This window comes from Artibeus jamaicensis, unplaced genomic scaffold, assembly GCF_021234435.1.
Source record: "Artibeus jamaicensis isolate MK-2021 breed Jamaican fruit bat unplaced genomic scaffold, CSHL_Jam_final contig_685, whole genome shotgun sequence".
NCBI lineage: Eukaryota > Metazoa > Chordata > Mammalia > Chiroptera > Phyllostomidae > Artibeus > Artibeus jamaicensis.
The window spans coordinates 12,410,122-12,435,523 of record NW_026521924.1 but is presented as its reverse complement, the minus strand read 5'-3'; the positions used below and the strand labels follow the sequence as shown (position 1 = coordinate 12,435,523).

The 25,402-nt window shown below is 41.4% G+C and overlaps 1 protein-coding gene across 3 annotated transcripts in view; it reads left to right on the top strand.

Moving 5' to 3' along the window:
- The window catches only part of ATRN (attractin), a 156,938-nt gene that overhangs the window by 31,601 nt on the left and 99,935 nt on the right, over positions 1 to 25,402 (top strand). For all 3 annotated transcript variants that reach the window (XM_053671406.1, XM_037147756.2, XM_053671407.1), the window contains exons 4-6: positions 5,787 to 5,915; positions 9,729 to 9,934; positions 10,900 to 11,068. In XM_053671406.1, the coding sequence (XP_053527381.1) occupies positions 5,787 to 5,915; positions 9,729 to 9,934; positions 10,900 to 11,068 (504 nt within the window). The remainder of the gene's footprint in view (positions 1 to 5,786; positions 5,916 to 9,728; positions 9,935 to 10,899; positions 11,069 to 25,402) is intronic.

Sequence of the window (25,402 nt, the reverse complement as noted above, 5' to 3'; positions counted from 1 at the left end):
CTCTCGTGGTGGTGAAGTTTACATTTTAAAATTGTTTCGTGAGTAATGTATTGAATAATGTTTCTGTGAAAAAATTAAATCAGGGATTACGGTCATCTTAATCCTTGTGTTCCGCATGACATAGGCCTTCAGGAGGGAGTTGTCGAATTCAGGTATAGAGATGTGTGTGTATGTTTGTGTAAATGCATTAATATGAGTGAGGGGAAACTTGGGGAAGAATATGCAGAAAGTGGACCGTGGCTATCTGAGGAAAACGAGGAGTATGCCAATCATATATTGCGATTTTGTTTTCAGTAAGTATATTCTATATTAGTAGTTAAAGAAAATCGCTTACTACCACATATATGTTCTGGATTGTTTTTGGCATTTTTGTTTTTATTAACAGTATGGGCTGTGTTGTCATCTTTTTGACCACGTGGGAATTTAAATCTACCTTATTTGTCTTTTACTTGGTAGAAGACTTATAAAATAATAAGCCATGTTGTCAGCTTTTCATCTGCAGCTCACTTTCTAGATATTTTTTCCCTCAAATGTTTTATTTCCTTGAGTTTAAATAGAAATCAGTTCAACAAATATTTTTGTATTCCTCACATGAGGCTGATCTCGCGGGTGAGGAAGAAACAGTAAACAGTGCACGAGTTGCCCAAGGGCACAGGAGACCAGGGGACTAACGTCCTTGTACTTCTTCCCTCCCTTTGGCTTAGAAATCTCTCTTACATGTCCTGGAATTAAGAACCAGTTTCAGAGATTCACTTAGGAAGCCAAACAGCAGGATGGCTGGGCCATGCTAAGCATTAAGATGTCATTTGCTAAGTGCTGAGCCATGCATGTCTTTATGTGAGAGTTTGAAGCATACCTTGCATTATAGCAAGAGGCACCCCAAACTTTAGCATTAGCCCCAAAACTACCTAGAGTATGATGTTATTATGATGGTACTTGTTGGGGGTTCACTTGATACTGAGTTTGTTAATCCAAGTTGATGGGGTCCCTATTACATACTGGGCACTTTGAGTCAGCTTGCCATTAGCTGTGCGAACTTCCGCCAAGCAGGTGTACACCATCAGTCCCGTGTTCACCTGGACTAGGTGTTTGATGAACAGACGTGTGAATCAGCAGCAACAGCAGAACAAGCAGGAGGCTGTCCTTATTCTAATTAATGACTTTAGAGAGAAGCCAAAGTATATGTACAGATACCAGGAGAGATTTTAGGTTTCTACAAAATAAAGTTGGTTGATGATAGTATGAGTTATTCCATTGATTATGTTAAAGTTTAACCTATGGCATAATATTTGAGCATGACTTTTCAGAAATTATAGTGGGAAAAGATATGTTTTAAAATTGAAATTTACTTGAAACACAAAACCTCTAAAGCACAGGTATGCAGAACAAGTTGGAAACCACTGTTTAGGCTGAAAGGCCCTGTCACAAGATGGGGAGCTGTCGAGTCAGGAGAACTTGACTAGAGGAACAAGCCAGTGGTGATGTGCTCGGGGACTGGAGTGGAGGGAGCCTGGAGGCAGATGGTTCAGCTAGTAAAGGAAGGAAGAATCCCACAGGATTCAGAAGATGTGGAGTTTTCATCTGAGTTCTGCTCCAGTCCCCGTGTGTGTTTGAACAGGTCATGTAAGTGCTCTGGACTTCAGCTTCTAAAACCTAAAGTGGAGGTGTCACACTGTGTTTTTTGGGGAGTATGGCAAACTTCGATGTTGAATTTGACTTCAGACTGGTTGATCACATTGATCTTTTTTATATATTGAAGTTCTGAATAAAATTGTTGTTAATAAACACAATTCCATTACTAGACAGCTTTGAGAACCACTGGAACAAGGCTCTTCCAACTCCACAACACTGGGATTCGGTGCTGCATCCAGTCCAACAAATGCGTACATGACGCACCATTGCAGAGCAGCCGTTCTGCTGGGATCTGTTGCCAGGGAGACGCAGAGGTGGCAGTGGTGATGAAGCAGTTTTACCCTCTGAGAGCATTCTTCAAAAGAACATTATTGCTTTTAGATATATATATATTTTTTAAAGAAAGTCAGATGTTGCTGAGGCCAGGCAGTTGTTTAGACCGAGGCGAAGAGCTGTTAGAGGAAGCCTGTGAGAGTGGGGGTCAATCAGTCTGTCCAGCACCCAACTGAAACTGTAGTCAGACCATGGCACAGTTAGAAAGGTAGTCAAAGATTTTTATTTATTCATTTTTAGAGAGAGGGGAGGGGAAGGAGAAAGAGGGGGAGAGAAACATCAGTCAGTTGCCTCTCCTACATGCCCCAGCTGGGGACCAAAACTGCAACACAGGCATGTGCCTCAACCAGGAATCAAACTGCTGATGACCTTTCGCTTTTTGGGACCGTGCCCAGCCAGCTGAATCACACTAGTCAGGGTGAGGAGCACGTCGTCTTGCAAGGAGACAGGTGCGTCAGATAAGGAGTACTAGTACACTTATGTAATGTAGTTCAGGGGTGTCCGACTCATTTTCATGGGGGGCCACACCGGCCTCACGGTTGCCCTCAAAGGGCCGAATGTAATTGTAGGACTGTAGAAATGTAACTACTCCTGAACTAGGGCCAAGGAGCTCGGTGCTGCCACTGGTGCCGGGCCAGATAAAACAAGGTGGAGGGCCGGATTCGGCCTGCGGACCTTGTGTTTGTCACCTGTGGTGTAGTTGGTAAAGTCAGGTTGTGTCTTAGAAGTTATAGGTGTATTCAGAGAGCCCATGTCTGTCTGGAGCAGTTATGGTGAGTTAAAATATGTGAGTTAAGTGATTTTCAAAAGCGATTCTAAGCAATTAAAAACTCTGTGTTTGAAATATAAAACGATGAAGAAACCCGGGGCAGGCAGTTCTTGATTTGCTCAAGTTGAACAGGCTGTGGCCTGAGCTGCGCCTGCCTTTGTCTGTGTCCTCGGGGCACAGGGGGGGGAGGCCAGGGCAGCTCGGGGCGAAGTTGAGCGGCGCGCCTGCAGCGGCACTTGCTCACCCACACACTCTCCGTTGCCTTCCACACTGGGTAGAGGCTGTGTTTGTGTTCACTTACTCTGTAGAAGTTTATTTTTGTCCTAAATAGTTGTTTTATTTTTATACTAGGAGAAAGCAGCACATTCCAGAGGTGTCACAATTTCAAGTTTTTGAAGTGAAAAGACGTAAATGCCTACGTTCCTCTGGCACTTGGGAAGCTGGTCCCTTCTCTAGTATCGTGGTTGTCCAGTGCAGATGGCCCTCCCATCCCTTGGGTGGCTGTCGTGCGTTCTCCCTACACGCATTCTGCCATTCGTCCTACATGCTGAAGTGTCCCCACCACACATAAAAAATAAGTACCGTTAGCTACCACTTACTGAGAGCCTAGTGTGGGGCAGCTCTTAAGCACTTCACATATTTTAACAGCTTGATTCTCACGCATCACTGTGAGGTAGATAGGATTTCTCTCGTTGTGCATTTGAGGAAACTGAGGCTCAGGGATGTCGGCGACATACCCAGGCCTGTGGAGCAAAGATCGGAGCTCACATCTCTGATCCTGAAGCTCGTGCTGGGATAACAGAGTGCAGGGTCTCCCACGTGTGACAGAAGTGCCCCGTCCTTCTCTGTGCCAGTTTCTCATGGGAACATCGCTTTTGACAAACCCATTTCTAGGTGGCCCTGCTCTTGTAAGTACCTGCTCCTTCAGCATTTCAAGGGGTTCAGGTGTATAAAACTGATGGAAGCACGATGATGGTCGAAACCTTTTGTTGGTTTCTGATCCAATGTCACCTCTTCCAAGAGGCCGTCCCTGTCTGCTCGGTCTAAAGTAGCACCTTTTGTCCTTTTGTACTTTGTTCTATTTCCCTTCATAGCATTTCTCTCTGCCTGGCATTATGTACACACACCTGGTGGAGGAGGGGAGGAGCTGTATCTAGGCTTATTTGTCGTTTTCAGAAGGTGAGCCCCCTGAGGGCAGCAACTTCTTCACTGCTGTATTCTTGGTACCTTCTTAGGTGCCTCATATGTAAGTGGAACAGATGCAGATAGTAGTAAATAGTAAGTATTTGTTAGTTGAATACGTAGGAGAAAAATTCTTCACTGTTTAGTAACCTCTGGAGCACCTTCAGTGTCCTCGGGTTACTAGCATTCTGTCTTCATATTAAAAACTTTCATTGAGCCCTGGCTGGTGTGGCTCAGTGGATTGAGTGCTGGCCTGCAAACCAAAGGTTCAATTCCCAGTCAGGGTATACACAGCTGGGTTTCGGGCCAGGTCCTCAGTAGGGGGCGTGCAAGAGGCAACCACACATTGATGTTTCTCTCCCTCTCTTCCCCTTTCTCTAAAAATAAATACATAAAAATCTTTAAAAAAGAAAACTCTCATTGAATGAACGTCTTGTCCCCTTCTCCCCTTCAGACCCTGCTTATGTATTCTTCTAGTCATGTTCATGTGGACTTAAATAAATACATAAATGTGCACATATACTAGGCCTGTTGTTTTGCAGCTGCCCCCGCCCCCACTTACCAGAGTGCCTTGATGAGGCCCCTTGTTAGTCCTGCAGACCGACAGAGATGTAGTGATTCATTCAGCCAACTCTCTGTGGATGAGTATATTTCAAACTATTGACATTCTAAAAGGTGTGGTAGTGAGGGTTCTCGTGCATTTGTCTTTGTGCACTCGAGCAAGTGTTTCTTTTACAAATAAATAGAATTGCTGCATCACAGTGAATGAGCATTTAAGATTATTATAGGCCCTGAGGTGGGAGTTCACCTGGTGGAGAGTGCTCTGGGAAAGCACAGAGGCCAGTGTGCCAGGGGTCAAGTGGGTGAAGGGAAGAGAATAGTGGGCGAGGTGTTTGTTCTTGGGTGGTGTCCCGTGTGTGTGCAGCAGACTGCATAGGGCCTGGGAGGATTTAAGCTTTTTACAGAGTGAGGTGTTGGTGACAGTGTGTCAATAATTGGGCAGAAGATGTGAGCACGTGGAAGTATGCAGAAGGCAAGTAAACATGGGAAACATGACTTACATCATGAGTATGAAAGAAACTCAGGATCCAAATTTAAAAATCACTTTCACTTATTAAATTAGCAAAGCTGAAATAGGGCTGGTAACCTTACTGGTTGGTTGAGCAAGGTGGGATGGACCCTTTCCCTCCTTATTGATGGGATTTCAAGTCAGCATGGCTCTTCCGGAAAGCAGGTTGGTGTTCTGGGTCAGGAACCTTACAGGCATCATTTAGACCCTGTGACTTGGTACTTCTTTCGCTCTCCAGGCACCCAACAAGAATTTTTGTGTGCTTGAGTCTCAGTGAGACAATGAAAGCTCTGAAGGAATTTCTAGTAACACGGGAGACACTTACGGTGCATTACTGGTGAAATGGAATATAAGCTGTAATCTGGTGCCACCTAGGCAAAGAGGACACATCAGAATGCTGGTGGTGTTGGGGTTACGGGTGTTTGTTTACCAAGCCCACTTACGTGTATTTTTACTCTTCGTGTCTTTCACTAATATGTATTTAACAAAGTTTGTTACTTTCTCTAATTATTGAGGGTTTACTCAATTTTTCATAGATGAGGTATCAAAATTTTTATTCAAAAAAAGCATAGGGCCATTAATTTCAAATCTGAATAGAAATACAACCCAGAGTAAAGGAGGGCCTAGCCAGAGACTCAGACCCTGCTCCTCAGGGATCCGAAGCTGACAGGGTAGTCGCCCCTCCTCCTAAAGTGGTTTTTTAAACCATACGGATGAATTCCAGCTGTGAACTTGTGCTTGCCACCGTGTGATGTGTCTGCGATTGTGTTTCCCTTCCTAAGAAATGTGTTTTCATTTCAGCGGCCTCATCGTTCCTGAGCGAGACAGCAACGAGACTGTCCCCGAGGTGGTTGCCACGTCAGGTTATGCCCTGCTGCATTTTTTTAGTGATGCTGCTTATAATTTGACTGGATTTAATATCACTTACAAGTAAGATATTTATGTCTAATATTTGTGATTTTATTCCAAAGACTGTATACGCGAACAGTACTAGTCACTAACGTATGTTGAGGGCCTACAGTGTGCCGGGCATTGTGCTGAGCGGTTTGAATGTATTTTCTCATGTAAAGTGTTTTCCTAAAAGACTCTGACATATGGGCACTGTGTTTCTACTCGTTTTATAATCGAGGAAACTAGTGGGAGACAGTAAATTGTCAGAGTCCTGGGGCCACAGTTTCAGCCCAGATCTTGCTGCTGTCGAGCTTCCCCTGGGAGAGAGGGGCATTTTCCTGTGAAAATGGGTTAAAACGTTGGGGATTTTTGCTAAGTATGATTTAACAAATACTAGTAGTTTTTGCGTACTTAGTGGTTGGACCACTGGTGACAACTTAGTTGAGGTTACAGAGGAGATGTTGACAGACAGACTTTGGCAGCTTTTGGAATTTGCTGTGATAGGAGAGAGGCTCACTTCTGTCTTTTCTTTTTTTCCTTTTAAGAAATACTATCTCCCGCCCCCAAGTAAATGAACCTCAATAAAGGAAGAAGATTTCACTAAAGGGGGGCTGCTCTGTCTGTGGAGTAACCCATTCTCTGTTTCACTGCTTCACGAATAAATTCGCTTTCACTTCAAACTCTAAAAAAAAATGTTTCTTTTCATAAGTAGCTAAATTCATAAAATATCATAAGTGAGTGGTGTGTGATAAGAGCTTCTGTGGCCCTCAAAGCCTAAAGTTCTGTGTGGCCTTTTACAAAATAAGTTTGCCAGCTCCTGGCATAGGCAGTCACCTCTGTATGAAACCTTTATGTTGGGTTCTTTTCCTGCCCATTTTCTCATGATCTCAGTATTTATTCAGACTGATTGAAAGCCTTCTGTATCTTGATTAGTACGGTGATTCAGTCTTTCAGGCGCCCAGGGTGTGTGACTTGGCAGCCTGGGCAGCTTATCGCAGTATTAGCGAGTTGAGTTTTAGTGACACAGGCAGGCTGGGTTGAAGGGAGAGGCTGATGAGTTCGGCTGGGTGCTTATGAGACGCCATCCAGAATCACTGGGTTTCGGACGTGCCTGACTGGCCTGCGGGCGTGTGCACGGTGTACAGGCAGTTACGGGGCAGAGGAATGCCAGTGGGCTCTGTTGTCACAGAAGCCCAGAGAGGAAAGTCTCAAGAAGGAGGAAGCTGATAGAGGGTTGAGTAAGCAGAGGAGGCCCTAGGTCACCCAAGCTGGGGAGGTTGGAGTCCAGGGCCTGGTAGGGACGGAAGATTAGAAAGTCATGGCATTAAGAACGGACACTCTGAATTTGTTCTCTGCAGGGGAGGGGAGAAAGGGGAGATGTGGCTTGAGGCCAGGGCTTCTCAAACTTCACATGCACAGGGATCTTCTGGAGGGCTCATTAGGGCACATTCCTGGGATCTGCCCAGAGATCGTCGTTCAGTAGAGCTGTGGCCTGACAATCTGTATTTCTGAATAGCTCCTGGCTGCTGCTCTCTCTCTGTGGTCCACATTCTGAGTAGCACTGCACTAGCTATTCACTAAGGCCCCATTCTGGGTAGGTCTAGTAGCATTGCACTAGCTATTCACTAAGGCTCCATTCTGGGTAGGTTCCTAAGTCAGGGGCTAGAGGGCACAGTCTTCACTGTTAAATGGCCCGTCGCAGTAGCAGCCTTGGGGGAGAAGAGAAACTCAAGGGAGTGAGCACCCCAGGGGAGAAAGCAGTTCAAGCACCCCTTGACATTGGAGGCCCTTTGCCCGTCATCCCTGGAGAGCTCTTCTTGCTCTGTTGCCAGTGTCTTCCTCAGGAGTGCGTGCTTTCCTGACTCTGACTGGTGTAGGGAGAAGCCTTGGTCTCTCCTAGAGACCAGAATTAGTATTTGTTAAATGAAGGAATGATGAGGTTATCATAAATTTTATTAGTTTCTTGGTCCCAAGGCTCTATTCTGTTCTTTAAAAAGGAATCCTAAACTATTTTAGGGGTCCCAGGCCCTATGAAAAGCCAAATAAAATGATGGTTTGTATCCCAGAAAAATGTCCAGAAGCACATACATAAAACACTGTCATTCATTTTCCCGGGACCCTCGGGTTGCACTGAATCTTAGCTTGGGGCCAACGCAGCTGGAGGACCCCTGGAGTGCACACCCACAGCTTCTCAGGTGCTTTCTGATGTTCTTTTAAAAGAAGAAAAAACAAATAGTTACATTTTACTTTCACACAGATTGGCACTGTACCTTATTTCTCACTCAGAGTCATATTTTAAAGGTAGAAAGTTAGACTAATTTTCTTATTACTTCAACAAGCAGACATTTTGATATATTGCTGGCCGTTTGTACAGTTTAGAGATACAAAAATAATTTTTGTGTTTTGAGATGTGATGTAATTCACTGCTCTAAAAGGTGCTCATTGTTAATGTCGGCACTTAAAGTAAATCTGTGCCTAAAGGCCCTTGAGTGGAGAGGTTGAAGTGTAAGGGGCAGTTGAAGTTACACTTTCCCTCCTTTAGTTTAAGGGCTGCATGAGTGATCGCCTCCTCTTTGTTTTTCGGTCACATTCAGTGTTGGTTATGTGCTGTTCCCTTCTGTGGCAGATAAGCGTGTCTGTAAGGAAACGTTCGGCATGTGCTTGGTCTGAGGCGTAGGTCTGAGCACATGGTGGAACTGCCTTGCCTCACTTTTCTTTTAGGCCTTTTATAAAATGAAGTGGGAGTGTTGTGGCTCTGTGGGCATAGCAAGTTCAATCTGAAGCTTAGACTTTCCCTTTATAAACTTTTGCCTTGCAAGGCCTTTTTCTTAGGAAAGATGAAGTTGACCTTTATCGAAGCTTTACCTCTGTGTAAGTATAAGCACCGCTCTCCAGAGACCTACAGGAGTGCCACTCAGCTTTTTCACCAAATGCTTCATTCTGCTTACTGGGACTTGAAAAGTAGGCAAATTCAGTGATCATATTATAATATAAACTATAAAAAATACTGTGTACAAATATTTATAAAATTTTATTACAGATATATCATAAAATGCTATTTGGGTGTAAGCATGAACATTATTTAGCTTGTTTTTGTAACTCTTTTCTGATATTCTGACACATTTTGTTACAAAATTTCTTTTTGGTTTTCTTTACAGGCCTTAGAAGAAATCTGTACTCTTAAAGTATCTTGATAGTTCAGTTTTCCTCCCCCTATTTACAATTTGATTTATGTCTTTTCAAAGTGCTGTCAATACAACTATCTTAAGTCAGGTTATTATGAGATACATAGTTAAACTCCTGTATTAAGTTAAACTGGCCTTTTCTTCCATCTGAATTGTGTAGATACATTGACTAAGGAATTTTAAATACACCAATCTGGGCAGTAGTCTTTAACAAATTCTTTAAATTTTCAGAAACTATCCAGAGGGATATATATGCCATCAGGATGTTAGTGTATTATTGCTGGCAGTTCGTTTTACCCTTTTCCTCTCCACAGTTGCAAGCACGTGGCAGTTTTGTAACGCTCATCATTTGTGGGCTACCAGGAATAGGATAGTCTTGCCACACTTGAGAAGCAAAGCCTGTACATTTTGCAAGAATCTTTTTTCTCCTTGTAATTTTTAAAGCTTGTCTCTTTTTAAGAAGATCCAATGAGTTCAGTTTAACTTCGTTACGTGCCCTAGCTGTGCAGTGTTGGGTTACCCTGTCTGGGCTGAGTGGTAAGGACTGCAGCTGGGCTTGGGAATGGGGGGACAGTGCCATTCTTCAACCTTCTGTAGGAGGGAGTTCTGCTAAATTATTCCAAGTGTTGCTTTGTTTTGATTTAATGTTCTCCCACTGTTTTTATAGTTTTGACATGTGTCCGAATAATTGCTCAGGCCAAGGAGAATGCAAGATCAGTAATAGCAGCAACACTGTCCAGTGCGAATGTTCCGAAAACTGGACGGGTGAAGCGTGTGATATTCCGCACTGTGTGAATGACTGCGGTTTTCCTTATCGGGGCGTCTGCAACGCCAGTGATGTCAGGGGGTGTTCATGTTTCCCAGAGTGGCAGGGTAGGAACTTCTTTAATATTTCTTTGAATTTACAGTGTATTTCTAGTTTAATAACTTGTAATCGACTTTATTTCTAGCATCCATAACTTTTATGTTATTCAAAGCCAGGTAGTGTTTAGGTTTTCACATCTCTTTATTGAACTTCTTAGAAATCTTTGAATTTCATAGATGTGTGGTTGTGGTCTCTTTAGAATGGGGAGGGGTTTGACATTCTTTGCAATTCATTCAGCTTGGCCTTCGCCATAAGAGGACATAGCAGAGAGCCAAGCTGGGAGGTGGGACAAGAGCTGACCATAATAGTCTCTCCTCGGAAACTTTCAATATAGAGTGAAATTCTACAGTAGTCAGCTGATGGAGTTATCTGCAGATAAAAAATTATTAAAGAAGCTTTAGCAAATTCTTTAAGGGCAGGCGATAACAGTGACACTGATTTAGTGATTTTCTTTATACATTTATCTCTTTCTCAAACCACTTTTTTTATGAAAGGAAATGTGCTTGTTTAAATGCTTTATTTGTTTGTTTTGGCGGAAATCAGGGAGGTAAATAATTGAAGTATTTGAGTACCTGGCACCGTGCAGATGTTGCAACAGAGGCCAAATCTCCCAAGAGTCGAGTTTCCTGATTTTCTAGGAAATGGTTGGCTTATATTGTTACTCCTGGGACTAGTCTTTACATTTTAGCCCTAAAGGTTTTTTTTTTTTTTTTTTTCATTTGAATTAACAACCCCTTTCTTTGAGGGCTGTTCATTAAAAAGTACGTGATTTTGAATTTTATGAGAGATTGTTGTTGGTCTCTAGCTTTGAGTAAATTAAAAGCACAAATTAAAGAGATTTGTCTGATATCTAGATGCTAAAGGGGGAAAGACTAAGTATTCTTTAGACATTGGTTACATTGAAAAGATTCAACTTGAAATGCAATAATATTAAAGCTGCATTTTGTGAAGCTAATTTATTACACTTTATTAGGTCCTGGATGTTCAATCCCTGTTCCAGCTAACCAGTCATTTTGGACTCAAGAGGAATATTCTAACCCCAAGCTGCCCAGAGCCTCGCACAAAGCCGTGGTCAGTGGCAACATCATGTGGGTCGTCGGAGGATACATGTTCAACCACTCAGATTACAGCATGGTTCTGGCGTAAGTTGTTGCAGACGCTTTTGCAAGAGGCTTAGCTTTCCATTTTGAAAATGTATAAAGGAGAGATAAGCAAAAGGAAAAGAATTCCATTATCTGGTGGAAAATCTCTGTTAATATTTTGGTAGTAGTATTCCACTTTGTTTTTGACATATCCTTAGTTTTTGAAGTTGGGAGCTACAATGAATTCATTGTAATAAACAATAATTCATCTTTTCCAGATATGATCTCTCATTGTTTGCTTTAGGTACATGTAATAGGTTCTATATAAATAGGGGATTACTTTATCTCTTCATTTAATTAACATGTCTGTAGGTCAAATGTTTGAATGTATAGTTTACTAGTGGAAATTTTGTCATTGTCTAATACTTCCCCAGAGTTCAAGGTCAGTTTGCTGGTCTCTTTCCATTCATTTTGAAAGGAGGATATATGTTGTCATAGCGGAATTAACCATGGAGATTGACTTTTGGGACAAATTTAGCAACACTTATGCTGATTTTGTGCTGACTGTTTTTAGGCAATGAAGGTTGTCAAAAACTATCACCTGTTCTTTAAGGGATTTTGGAAATATGGCAGCGGTGATATAGTTTCTGAATCCCCCCAAGAGATGGTCATTAAATTGCACTGAACAACTAGGAAACACGCACAATCACATGGGTCACAAATAACAAACATGGTTAGAGGGAGCTAGACAGATGGGGAGGGCTAAACCAACGACAGCGGCAAAACCTGTGCAGCATTAGCATCTGTGTGGGAGTGAGTGCAGGGGAGCAGTGAGTCCACCGGCAGGGTTCAGTGCCCCCAGAGGAACCTCACTGGGAAGCTCGGCCAGCTATTGGAAAATAGCAGCTGGAATTGAAGAGAGTTTTGCATATTCTAGTAATGTAGTAATTTCAGGGGATCTGTGGTAGGATCTGAAGGGGCTGGAGCAAATTATGCCTTATTAACTCTCAAAATGAACCAGCTGAAGTCTTTTTACAGGAGAAAGTCCCACCCTGAGAAGAAACTTCTGGGAAGAGAATTCAAATTGAACAGGGTGAGGGCAATAGAGACAAAGTTTCAAATAACAGTTAAGGAAGGAGAAAGGCAGTGAGATCTGGACGAGTAAACTGTCATATGTTTGAACACTGTACTACAATGGAAGGGGGAGCTAGAGAGTCGAGAAATTAGAAAACTATCCCAAATGAAGCCTTTCCTGTAAAAATACAAGAAAAAGTAATTTTACCTAAAATTGATCAACAGAAAAATATCACAGTCAGATCTCATAGAAAGTTGTTAAGAACAAAGAGAATAAGGAATAGAATGCACCTTTTCATACCTGAAAGACAGTAGAAAAATATGCTCATAAAACTAATGAAAATTATAACAGTATTCCAAAGCAAACTAAAATACAGTAAAAAAAAATGACGGAAGACATCAAAGAGTAATATAATCATAAGAAAAATTCATAGGTGATAGACATTGGGAAAGAATTTTAAAATAATTTCAGAACTGAAGACAAACCTAAAAGGAATACAGAGTAAATGAACATAACTGACACTCCTTTAGAAATAGAAAAAGGAAATATAAAAGCTCATAAAGAAGTGAAGGTCTCTTTTCCCTGTTCTTTGTGGTAAGCCCAGTTAAGAATGCTAGAAATTATCTATAAAACAAACATAAAACAGCTGAAGGGTAGAAGAAGGCAGTCTGGCCAGGAGCCTTTGGACCCAATGAATGACATACCAGTAGGCTCCAAGGGCTTTCTTCTTAGTCTCCTGTACCTAAGACTTGATGTTAGAAAAATTAGCAATCTGGAAATGCCAGCAGGCACATGCTGAAAAAGCCCCAGAAAAAATCCTGTTTTATCTAGACCAAGGACAAGGACGGTGGCAGCTTAGCAAGACAGAAAACTTTTAGACAGTAACCCCTCTGCTCTAGCCAGACCCCACAGATCTATGGCTCCACTCCAGCCCCTGATAGCATGGTCTGAGGGGAGACTCTACATTTCCACCCTTGCCAAGACCTATTGAGGTGCTCTAACCCTCCTGGCAGGATGGTGTTAGGGAAGGCCAGTTAAGGAACTGGGACCTTTTTCATCAGGTACTTAATGAGGACTCCACCCCTGTGGTTTCAGTGGAGATGTTGTAGGGAGCCTGGATTGCTCCTGTCATCTTGCAGTAAGGGCAGTAGTGAATTGGCCTTCTCCCTTCCTACTGGCGTGGTGTCAGGGGAGGCCTGCTCTAAGATTTATGGAAGATCCATCATCTCATGTCATGACACCCAGAATGTTCAGATTTCAATTGAAAATCATTTGTCATGTTAACAGTCAGAAAAATCTAAACTTGAATGAGAAAAGTTAATCAAGAGACACTGTCACACCAAAATGACACAGTTACTAGAATTATGCTTTAATGAGTGATTATAGAACACTTGAAACAAATGAAAAATAGAAAGTCTCACCAAAGACACAGAAGATATAAAGAAAAATAAAAGGTAAATTTTAGAATTGAAAAATAACCAAAATAGCCCTGGCTGGTGTGGCTCCGTGGATTGAGCACTGGATTGCAAACCAAAGGGTTGCCAGTTGGATTCCCACTCAGGGCACATGCCTGGGTTGTGGGCCAGGTCCCCAGTGGGGAGTGCTCGAGGGGCAACTGCACATTGATGTTTCTCTCTCTTTCTCCCTCCCTTCCCCTTCCCTAAAAACAAAGAAACAAACAAACAAATCAATAAAATCTTTTTTAAAAAAAGGAAGAAAAAAAAAGAAAAATAACCAAAACAAAAATCTCAGTGAATAGGTTCAACAGCAGAATGGAAAGGACAGAAGAAAAGAATCAGTGAACTTGCAGACAGAACAACAGGGATTTCTCCACCTGAACAGAGAGAAAGTAGATTTAAAAAAATGAATAGAACCTCAGAGACCTGTGGGCTATTAAAAAAAAACAGCCTTAGGATTTTTCAAGATTGCAGTGGAGTAGGTAGATCTTGAACATACCTTGGGCAGGGCCAAACTGGAAATACAACTAAATTGGGGCACAGTCATACTGAAAAACTAACTACAGACTAGCTGGAGAAATGAAGGAAGTGCAGAAGGAGCTACACCAAAACTGCTTTTCTTTTTTGTCAGCACCTGCACAGCAGTTTGCACACTGTGGCCAGGGTTGTGCCTCAAGGTCAGCCAGACTGAGGGTTGATCCCATGCATGAACAGGCCAACATCAGTCAGGACTCAATTACAATAGAAGAGCCCACATAACTCACACAAGGGACATTCCTAGAACACCCAACTCAGGAGATCAAGGAGATTGCACTGCTGGGTCCCACAGAACACCTACTATATTAGGCCACTCATGAAGACTGGGAGTCATAGCAGATCTGCCTGATACATAGAAATAAGTGCAAAAAGACAGCCAAAATGAGGCGACAAAGAAACAGGCCCCAAATGAAAGAATAGGGGGAATCTCCAGAGAAAGCTAAATGAAATAGAGGCAAGCAATCTATCAGTTATAGAGTTCAAAGTAATGAGCTTAGTGAGAACTGAAGAACTTAGTGAGAACTACAACTGCATGAAAAAGGACATAGAAATCATGAAAAAGAACCAGTCAGATATGAAGAATACCATATCCAACGCCAAGAATACACTGGAAGAAATTAAAAGGAGTCTGGATGAAGGAAAGGATCGAATTAGCAATTTGGAAGACAACGTGGAGAAAACACCTAATCAGAGCAACAGAAAGAAAAAAGAATTAAAAAAAAATGAGGATAGTTTAAGGGATCTTTGGGACAACATGAAGTATAACAATATCAGCACCATAGGGGTACCAGAAGGAGAGGAGAAGGAACAAGAAATTGAGAACCTATTTGAAGAAATAATGAATGAAAACTTGCCTAACCTGGTGAAGGAAAAAGGCACACAAGTCCAGGAAGCACAGAGTCCCAAACAAGATGAATACAAAGAGCCCACACCGAGACTCATAATTAAAATGCCAAAGGTTATAGACAAAGAGAGAATCTTAAAGGCAGCAAGAGAAAAGCAGATAATTACCTACAAAGGAGCTCCAAGGAGACTGTCAGCTGATCTCAGCAGAAATGTTTCAGGCCAGAAGGGGTCGGCATGAAATATTCAAAGTGATGAAAAACAAGGACCTGCAACCAGGATTATTTTACCCAGCAAGGCTATCATGTAAAACTGAAGAAGAAATAAAGAGCTTCCCAGACAAGAAAAAGCTGAGGGAGTCTGTTACCACCAAACTAGCATTACAAGAAATGTTAAAGGGCCTGCTTTAAGAATTAGAAAGAAAATAGAGAAAGAACAGTTAAAAGAACAAAATGGCAATAGATATGTACCTATCAATAATCCCTTTATATGTAAATACCTTAAATGTTCCAATCAAAAGACATAGGATAGCTGAATGAGTAAGAAAGCAAAATCCGTATACATGCTGCCTGCAAGAGTCCCATCTCAGAACAAAAGATTCACACAGGAATGGAAAAAGATATTTCATGCTGATGGAAATTTTAAAAAGCTGGAATAGCAATACTTCTATCTGACAAAATAGACTTTGAAACAAAGGCTGTAGTGAGAAACACAAAGGACACTATGTGATGATAAAAGGAACAATCTAACAGGATATAATTCTAGTGAATATTTATGCACCTAACACAGGAGCACCTACACATGTAAAGCAAACCTTGATGGACATGAAGGGAGAGATTGACAGTAATACAGTGGAACCTCAGTTCTCAGACTTAATTCTTTCAGGCAGGCTGTTTGTGAAGCGACTTTTTAAAAAACCAAGTCACCTTTGTCGCCTGAGAGGCGTGTGACCGTTCATACAGGTGTCAGCACGAGTGGTTTGTTAGGTGGGAAACTGAAGTTTTCTCAACAACTGAGACATTATTTTCTATGAACAACTTGGTCAAGAACCAAATTGTTCGAGATGGGAGATGTTCAAGAACTGAGGTTTGACTGTACAGTCATAGAAGGGAATTTTAACACCTCATTGGCATTGGTGGATGGATCTTCCAGACAGAAAGTCAGCAAGTAAACAGTGGCCTCAAATGACACACTAGATCAGATGGGTTTAATTGATTTTTTCAGAGCATTTCACCCCTAAGCAGCAGAATATACATACTTTTCAAGTGCACATGAAATGTTTTCTATGATAGACCACATGTTAGGACACAAAACAAGTCTCAATAAATTAAGAAAATTGAAATCATATCAAGCATCTTCTCTGACCATTATGGTTTGAAACTAGAAATCAACCACAGGAGAAAAGAAACACTGATAAGCATACAAAGTCATGGAGGCTAAATAACATGCTGCTAAACAGTGAATAGACTAACAATGAGATCAAGAAAGAAACCAAGTTACCTTGAAACGAATAAAAATGAGAACATAGCAATCCAAAATCTACGCGACACAGCAAAAGCAGGCCTAAGAGGGAAATTCATAGCATTACAGGCCTACCTCAGGAAACAAGAAAAAACTCAAATAATCTAACTTTGCATTTAAAGGAACTGGGGTGGGGGGAGCAAACAAAGCCCAAAGTCAGTAGAAGGAAAGAAATAATAAATATCAGAACAGAAATAAACACTGTCTTTTCTGTTCTCAAATCTTCGGTACATTTTCTCCTATCTCTCTTCTCAGCTGATGGCCTTGCTTCCTGTTTCTGTTTTGAAAGCTAGAGGTTATCACGAGGACTTGTGTAAACCTCCAGCACCACATTGAGCCATCACCCACCTCTGTGCTCATTTATCGTGTCTTCTGTCTCTGTACGTCGGGGCTGTCCAGTAGGCACTTTCTGTTTCGGTCACGGTAGAAATGTTCTGTATTTACGCTGTCATGTCACCAGCCACACACGGTTATTTTTATTTTTTATTTTTTAATTAATTTTATTTAGTTATTTTTCAGGTACAGTTTTTTGTCTATTTTTCCCCTCCTAGCCTCCCCTACCCCTTGCTCCCCACCTCCCTCCCATTTCCACCCCCCTTAGTTCTCGTCCCTGTGTCCTTCCTATTTGTTCCTCCCACACACGGTTATTGAGCACTTGAAATGTGGCTCGTGTGACTGAAGAGCTGAATCTTAAATTTTAAAGTCTTAATCTCATCTTACTTGAACTTTCCCCAACATGTGATATAGCCATTCCCTTCTCCCTCTTTTCAACACATTCTTCACTTGGCTTCCAGCATACCACAATATCTTTTTTTAATATATTTTTTAATTTTATTGATTATGCCATTACATTTGTTCTATTTCCCCCCCTTCATTCCCCTCCACCCTGCACACCCCTCCCCCACCATTCCCCCCCTTTAGTTCATGAACACGTGTCTCAAGTTCTTTAGATTCTATATTTCCCCTACTATTCTTGCCCTCCCTCTATCTATTTTCTATCTACTCTCTATGCTACTTATTTTCTGTACCTTCTCCCTCCTTCTCCTCCTCCCACTCCCCTGTTGCTAACCCTCCATGTGATCTTCATTTCTATGGTTCCACTCCTGATCTAGCTGTCTGCTTAGTTTGCTTTTGTTTTAGGTGTGGTTGTTGATAACTGTGAGTTTGCTGTCCTTTCACTGTTCATATTTTTTACCTTCATTTTCTTAGATAAGTCCCTTTAACATTTCATATAATGAGGGCTTGATGATGATCAACTCCTTGAATTTGATCTTATCTGAGAAGCACTTTATCTGCCCTTCCATTCTAAATGAAAGCCTTGCTGGATAGAGCAATCTTGGTTGTAGGTCTTTGGATTTCATGCATTGGAATACTTCTTTCCAGCTCCTTCTTGCCTGTAAGGTCTCTTTTGAGAAATCTGCTGACAGTCTGATGGGAACTCCTTTGTAGGTGACTGTCCCCTTCTCTCTTGCTGCTTCTAGGATTCTCTCCTTCATTTTAATCCTGGCTAATGTAATGATGATGTGCCTTGGTGTGTTTCTTCTTGGGTCCAACTTCTTTGGGACTCTGAGCTTCCTGGATTTCCTGGAAGTCTATTTCCTTTGCCAGAATGGGGAAGTTCTCTTTTATTATTTGTTCAAATAAGGTTTCCACTCGTGACTGTTCCTCTTCCCCTTCTAGTACTCCTATAATTCGGATGTTGGAGTGTTTAAAGATGTCCTGGAGGATCCTAAGCCTCTCCTCCTTTTTTTGAATTCTTGTTTCTTCATCCTTTTGTTTGGTCATTTTTTTCCTCTTTCTGGTCTGCTCCCTTGATTTGAGTCCCAGTTTCCTTTCCATTACTTTTGGTTTCCTGTGCAATTCCATTCATTTCAATTAGTTTAGCCTTCATATGTTCCTCTAATTTGTGACTAAAATCAACCATTTCTGTGAGCATCCTGATCCCCAGTGTTTTGAACTGTGCATCTGAAAGTTTGGCTATTTCTTCATCACTTAGATTTATCAGCTCTGGGGCTCTGAGTTGTACTTGAGCCATGTTTTGATCTGTTTGTGCCTGTTACGTATGAGGAGAGGCGCCTTAGGTGTTCACCAGGGCGGGGCCACCCAGGTCACTGGTTTGTGACACTGTATGTGGGGGTGGGGTCAGAGAGGGAGCAGTGGCGGTCCTCTCCGCTCTCCCAGTCCGTCCCACCACTCACCCCCGCCTGTTTATCTGAGCGCAAATGTGCGAGCCTGCTGCCCTGTACCTGGTCCTGCATGGTCTGTCTCAATGCTGATCTCTTCATTGGTTTATCTGCACGCAAATGTACGACCTCACACAGCCAGCTGCACCTTCCCTGGGTCTGCCTGTAGCTACTCCACACCTGGGATCTGCACCCTTGGCTGCCTGCCCGCCGCCCCGGGTTGGGGGATCTTTTTTGCCCGACCCGCTCCGCTGCTGGCTTCGCCCCCTCACTGGTTTAGCTGAGCATTTTGTTGTTTTCAGACTTTGTATTGTTTGATTTTCTGTGGTTTGGTTGCTTTTATTGTTGTTAAAACTTTGTTGTTTTTAGATTTGGTTGTGCAAGGAAGCAAAGTGTTTCCACCTATGCCTCCATCTTGGTGGAAGTCCCACAGTATCTTGATACTATTCCTTCTTAGCCTCCTTAGCTGGTTCTTTGTTAGCTGACTCTGATGGTGTGTCCGTGGACTTAGCCTTTGGTCCACCTTCTGTGAGAATGTATATTCACTGTCTTTGTGATCTCATGTAATATCTTGGTTCTTTAGCTATGACTCTCAAACTTATATCTGCATCCTGGAATTTTCACCAGAACCCATATCTTTACGTCTTTATTTGACATCTCCATCTTTTGGCTCACAGGCATCTTAAACTCAGTGTACCCAGGACAGGTCTTTCCGCCAGCCTGTTCTTGCCCCAGTGTCCTTTGGTCAGTGACTGCTCCATGCTTCTATTTGCTGAAGCCCAGAATTTTGGAGTCATCCTTTGCTTGTTTTCCCGCCCCCTAAATTGGTATGTGTATGAGTTATCACTTTGTAAAAATTACCACAATCTTAGCCACTTAAAACAACATACATTTATCACCCCATGGTTTCTATTCCTCTGGAGTCTAGGCAGAGCTCAACTGAGTCTTATACTGTCAAGGTGTCACCTGGCCTGTGTTCTCATGCAGAGGCTCAACTAGTGAAAAATCTACTTCCACCCTCACTCAGGTTGTGGGCAAAATTCTGTTTTCTTGTGGTTGTAGGCCTGCTGCTTGTACTTCTTGCTCACTGTTGACTAGAGCGGTCCTTAATGCTTAGAAGCCACTACAGTTCCATATCACTTGAGCTTCCCAGAATGGCTGCTTACTTTTGGCACAAGGAGAGTTTCTGGACTATCTGCTAGTAGGAAGGATGTCACAGAAGTGGCAGATCATCATCTTTCCCATATTACGTTGATTGAAAGGGCACACTCAAATGGAGGGCGTTACATGTGGATCTGAAGGTCAGGAGGCATGGCTACAAATGATCGTGGGCACCACCCCAGTGTCTGCCTGCTTGTTGACTCTGCTTTTAAATTCTGTCCCCAGTATAACCACCTGCAACTTCTCCTAGTGCCGCCACCCTGAGAAGTAAAGGTAAAAATAAAGATGTAAAAGTGATCGTTTCTTCTGTTGTTATGCTAGATTCTGTAAGAGTCATATATTCTACCATTTACATAATTTTACCCTTGTACCTGACATCCTCTTTCCATCGCAAAGCAAGAAATCTGGGAGTCATTTTGATATTTTCTCTTCTTCATCCTCTCAGATCATAAACTCATATCACGCTCTCACCAAATACGTCATAGTCATCCTTTTTTCCCTGTCACCAGCCTGCCATTATCTCTCACCTCGGCTTCAATAGCAGATTCCTATCAAGTCTGTCTGTTTGCATTTATTCCTCTTACTCCAGTTTCTAAATATCAACTGGGGAAGATTTTATTTGTTTATTTTTAGAGATGGGGAAGGGAGAGGGAGAGAAACATCAATGTGAGAAAGAAACATCGATCACTTGCCTCTCGCACTCTGAAACGGGACCAAACCACAACCTAGACGTGTGTCCTGACTGGTAATCACACCAGCAACTGTTCACTTTTCAGGATGACACCTAACTGAGCCACACCAGTCAGGCAACTGGGATAATTTTTATTAAGTGTCAATCATATCATTTATTACCTTCTTAAAACCCATCAGTGGCTTCCCATTGAACTTAACGGGCCTACATGTAATCTGACCATTGCTTACTTTCCCAGACTCAACTTGTTCCCTTCCTGCCTTATTTGCTGTAGTCCTGCTTCATGAGCCTTCTTTCTTGATTTAAAATTCACAAGAGTACTAACTAAGGGCCTGCAGGCTCACAGTCCCTCTGTCTACTGTATTTCTGCTCTTCTACCTCAGGGGGACGTCTTGTTACCATTTAGGTCACAATTTTAAATGTCTCACAGAGAGCTCCTCCCTGACCATTTGGTTCAGATAGGTTTTCCCTGTCCATTTTCACAGTTCTCATTTCTTTAGAGCAGTGTTTGTGATTCTTCATTCTGTTTGTGCCTGTTGCTGTACTTGCTTATTTTCTACCTATTCCACTATAAGTTCTCCAAGATTTAGGGACCTTGTTTACTCACTCAAGTCAGGGCTTAGCTCATAGAACATACTCAAATAGGTGTTTATCAAATGAATGGAAGAGTAAATGAATCATGGTTGACCCTGGAAAACAATGTGGGGGTTAGGGGCCCTGACCTCTAACACAGTCAGAAATCTGCATGTAACTACAGTTGGCCTTCTGCACGCCTGGGTTCCCAACCTTGGAGTGAGTTAACCCCTGAACGGTATTGAGCTACATCAGTCAGTTGAACTGCACAGGTCAGTTGAACTGTGGTCGAATGAAAGAATCTGCATGTTAAGTGGGCCTGCACAGTTCAAGCCCGTGTTGTTTAATGGTCACAAGTACTTGTTCCTGGAAATATTAATGTCACCTATTGCTTTCATTTTGTGTTCCTCATGAACCACCTTTGTTTTATAGACTAACATTTCTTTTCAGCTGATAAAAACATGATTTTATATAGCCTTATGTATTTTGTGTAAATATTAATAAAATTTCAAATATATTGTTACTAACTGGTGAAAATAATATAGTAACTCCTTTTAGAAGTAATTCTAGAATTTAGATTATAAATGTATCATCATCTGTACTCTGATATAGTTCAGGAATTGCTCTTACTCTCTTTTCTCCACAACCCTGTTAACCCAAAACTTGCAGTTCCCACTTTATGTCGCCCAAGGGTCCTTTTGCAAAACAATTGGCTTGGTCTTATGGGTTAAGACTTCTGATCAAAACTTCATCACTGAATTTCCTTCGCTTGAGCAAAAGAGTTTTCTAAAAAGTTTTAAAAAAAATAGTAAGTTAAGGGAACCAAATAAGGAAACCAAATAAGGAAAGAAGTATCACCTAATCCAATAAACTTTAAAACAAACTCACAGGAAATGGCAGGGCAGACCAGACCCCCTTCGCTACCCCACAGAAACCACTGGGCGAGATTCTGCAAGTGCTCACCAATAGCCTCAAATCTAGAAGGAGGAAAACTGAGTGGGTATCATTCTGTTTTAACTGAAGAGTAGGAGAAAGAGTTGCTAGGAAAGATCGGGTAAAGAAGGAGGAAATTGATCAGGTGGCTGACTTTCTCTCTGACCAGAAGTCAGAGCTTCTATTTAATTTGGGACACGCTTTGAACACTGGGCTAGGACGCCTAAAATCTCAGAGGAGAGGAGAGTCTAGTGTGGTTTGTTCTGAAAGACCTGAGCCCCAGCCTCTCCTCGGACTTCAGGAAAGTGAACAGAACATAAAATGCCAGCCCTGGCACTGATGCCAGTAGTATGGAGAGAGAAACTTGTCTTAGATACAGTGGGAAAAAGAACTATGAAACCAGCACACACCTTGCAAATAAAATGTCTGGAGAACAGTGTCAAACTGCAAACAAGATAAAAGACGTGTAGCTGATGCAAGTATTCCGTGGTGAAAAAACAAAAGAGGAAGAAAGAGTCGCCTGGAAAAGCTGACAAGGACCAATCATCGAGGAAGAGTGACTTGAAAGAGCAGAAGGAGATTCCTTCCAACTCTTTTGTTTTATAGATTAACTCAGTGAGAATTTGGATTCAGAAAAACAGGGTCAAAGACAAGAAAATAATAACAGAACGAGATGAAGTTGGAGATTACACACCTAAAGAAATACAGATAAATTTTGTGTACCAAAAACTAGAATAAAAATAGTTTGTTTTTTGTACAGCTTAACAGACAAACATGATTCCAATGAATACAGATAAAAAGGTTAAAATAGAGAAAAGCAAAAAAAAAAAAAAAAAAAGAATGCAGAAGATCCAGTATAAAGATAAATACTATCACCGAAGAAAAGAACCTAACAAACAACAAAAGGACTGAAATAGTATAAGATGTTTTAGGAAAATTTTGATATTTAGCAGTAAGACCTGTTTTGAGCAAATAATTGAACTTTTAAAATAAAGGACAAATTACTATGTGCAAAGCCTCAGGTAGTTCTGTGCCTAATGCTGGCAGGGGTCCTGCCCAGTCTCTACAAAGCCCTTGTTGTGGTCTTTGGACAGCCAGACACTGTGACTGAACCCCAGGCCACTGTGGGTGGTGCAGCATGTGCCCCGTGGCATGGTGGTCATTGCTTTGCCAGGCAACCTGGAAGAGTTTGCGAGAGGCGTGGCAGGAGCTCTGTGGAACACACCAGTTTCTGAATTCCTGAAGTTTGTTTATCTGCTTGTCCAGGTCTTAGAACTAGTTGTTCAGTATTCCGTTATTATGGACTCAGCTCCAGAAGAAGGAGCATTTATTTGGTCCCTGAAATGTCTCATGTTTTATTGCATCAATAATGCACTTGTCTTGCATTTGCTTCTCTGTGTTTTGAAAAGAAGGAGAGCCTGTTATGTAAGTATCATTTGGCAGTTTATTTTAGCTGAGTCATTGGGTCCTGCCAGCCCCTTAGTACCTCCAGTAAACTCTTGGGCTGAAGTGTCCTTGACTTAAGAAAAAGCAAAATGCATTAAAATGCAGGCGGAACACCTTCTATGTCCCCTGAGAGAATTATGGATTGAATCATCTGGAGACTTGATTCTGTGGTCCTTCTGTCTCTTTGACCTCTTTCACGTTGACAGAAACAGGCCTCTGGCTTGAATATTAGGTATAAATGTGTTTTCAGAAGCCACAGTAGTCCTTCTCAGAAAACACCTTCCATAGTCAGAACTGGACAAAACTGTTGCAGTGATATGCAGTCAGTGCTGTAAAACCATTTTCTTGGGTAGTTTTAACTTATTTTAAACCTAAAGTAAAGTATAATACTGTGTTTTTAAAAGTAGTGAGAAAAAATAGAGAGAGAGAGGGAAGGAGGGGGAAGGAGGGCCAGGGAGAGACAGAGAAAATGACTGAAACTTCTCCAGGTTTCTAAGAAGAAAAGCGAACCACGTAAGAGGGGGCTGCGGATCATACTTGTCTCAGGCTTCTCCATAGCAGCATTTAATACCAGCACTCACGGGAGCAGTGTCTGCAAATTTCTGAAGGAAAGAAAAGATGGCCCAAGAATATTAAGAGCAGCCAAAGTGTCATTCAATTGTAGGGCTAGCAAGCAGATACTCTTTTTAAACCCTAAAGAATTTAAAGAAGGGGACGCTACATTTTGCTGTGTATAATGTGTGCCCATGTTTTTGGCCCAGACTTTCAGGGAAAAAAGTCTTTCACTTTAATTTTTTGATCCAATTATTTATTGATTGATATTTAGATACATGGGGGGGTTGTATTATAAAGGAATTTTAGCATTTATTTTTGGACACATTATGGTACAAGAAATTTTATGTAACAAATAATTACAAACCACTACAAGGTATTTCAAGGACTGCCCATGTATAATGACCATCTGTATTTTTCCCTCAAAAATTTGGGCAAAAAAGTATGCGTTATACATTGCAAAAGATGGTACATATGAACTCAACTAGAAAAGGGCTACTTGACAGTGAAATCCAGCCAATTAAGAGTTAGAGACTCGAGAAAGAAGTTGCTGTTAAGAAAACTGTAAAGAGATTGATTCAGCTACAGTGTAGACCTGGTACTACACTACGGAATTACAGTTATAGGATGGAATACGAATGTTGTGAGCCTGGACAGTAAAAATTATATGGCAGAGATTGGGAGAAGAAATGGGAGGAGGTGTAAGTGCTAAAGTTGTCAACTTTCAAAGCAGGGATTGTTTGGATTCTGCCCAAAATAAAATTGTATATAACTTAAAATTAAAGTGAATTGAACCTGTCAGCTTTTCGTATATTTAAAAAATGTAGCATATTCAAACAATATATAAAATCATAGGTGCTGTGGTGTTAAGTACTCCTCATATTTAAGAAATGCCATTTATTTATTGATTTAACGGTATTTTTCTCCCATCACCATTTATCCCCCATACACTGTCCACCTCCACCGACCCTCCAAAGTCACCATTTTGTTAAATTGGTTTCAGATTATGTACATAATACTTCAGACAAAAGGAACAGTTGAGTGAAAAATAATGAATATGAATGTATTTACCACAGGTTAAGAAGTAGCACATTGTTGATATAGTTATTAGACCCCAGCATGCCCCCCAGAATCCCAGAGATAATTAGTGTTCTGATTTTGTGGTGTCGGTTATTCACATACATAGTTTTACACTTTAAGTGTATGTGACTATAAAGTAGAATTAATGAAGTTTCTTAGTCTTTACAGAAACAGTACTCTGTAGTTCACTTTTTAACTTTACATTGTTTTGAGAGTTATGTTGATAATATGTTACTTGAGTATGTTTACTTTTCACTATGTATAATTATTCTATTATATAGATATCTTATAATTTATTGATCCATTTTATATTGATGGACATTTGTTTTCCTTTTTGATACT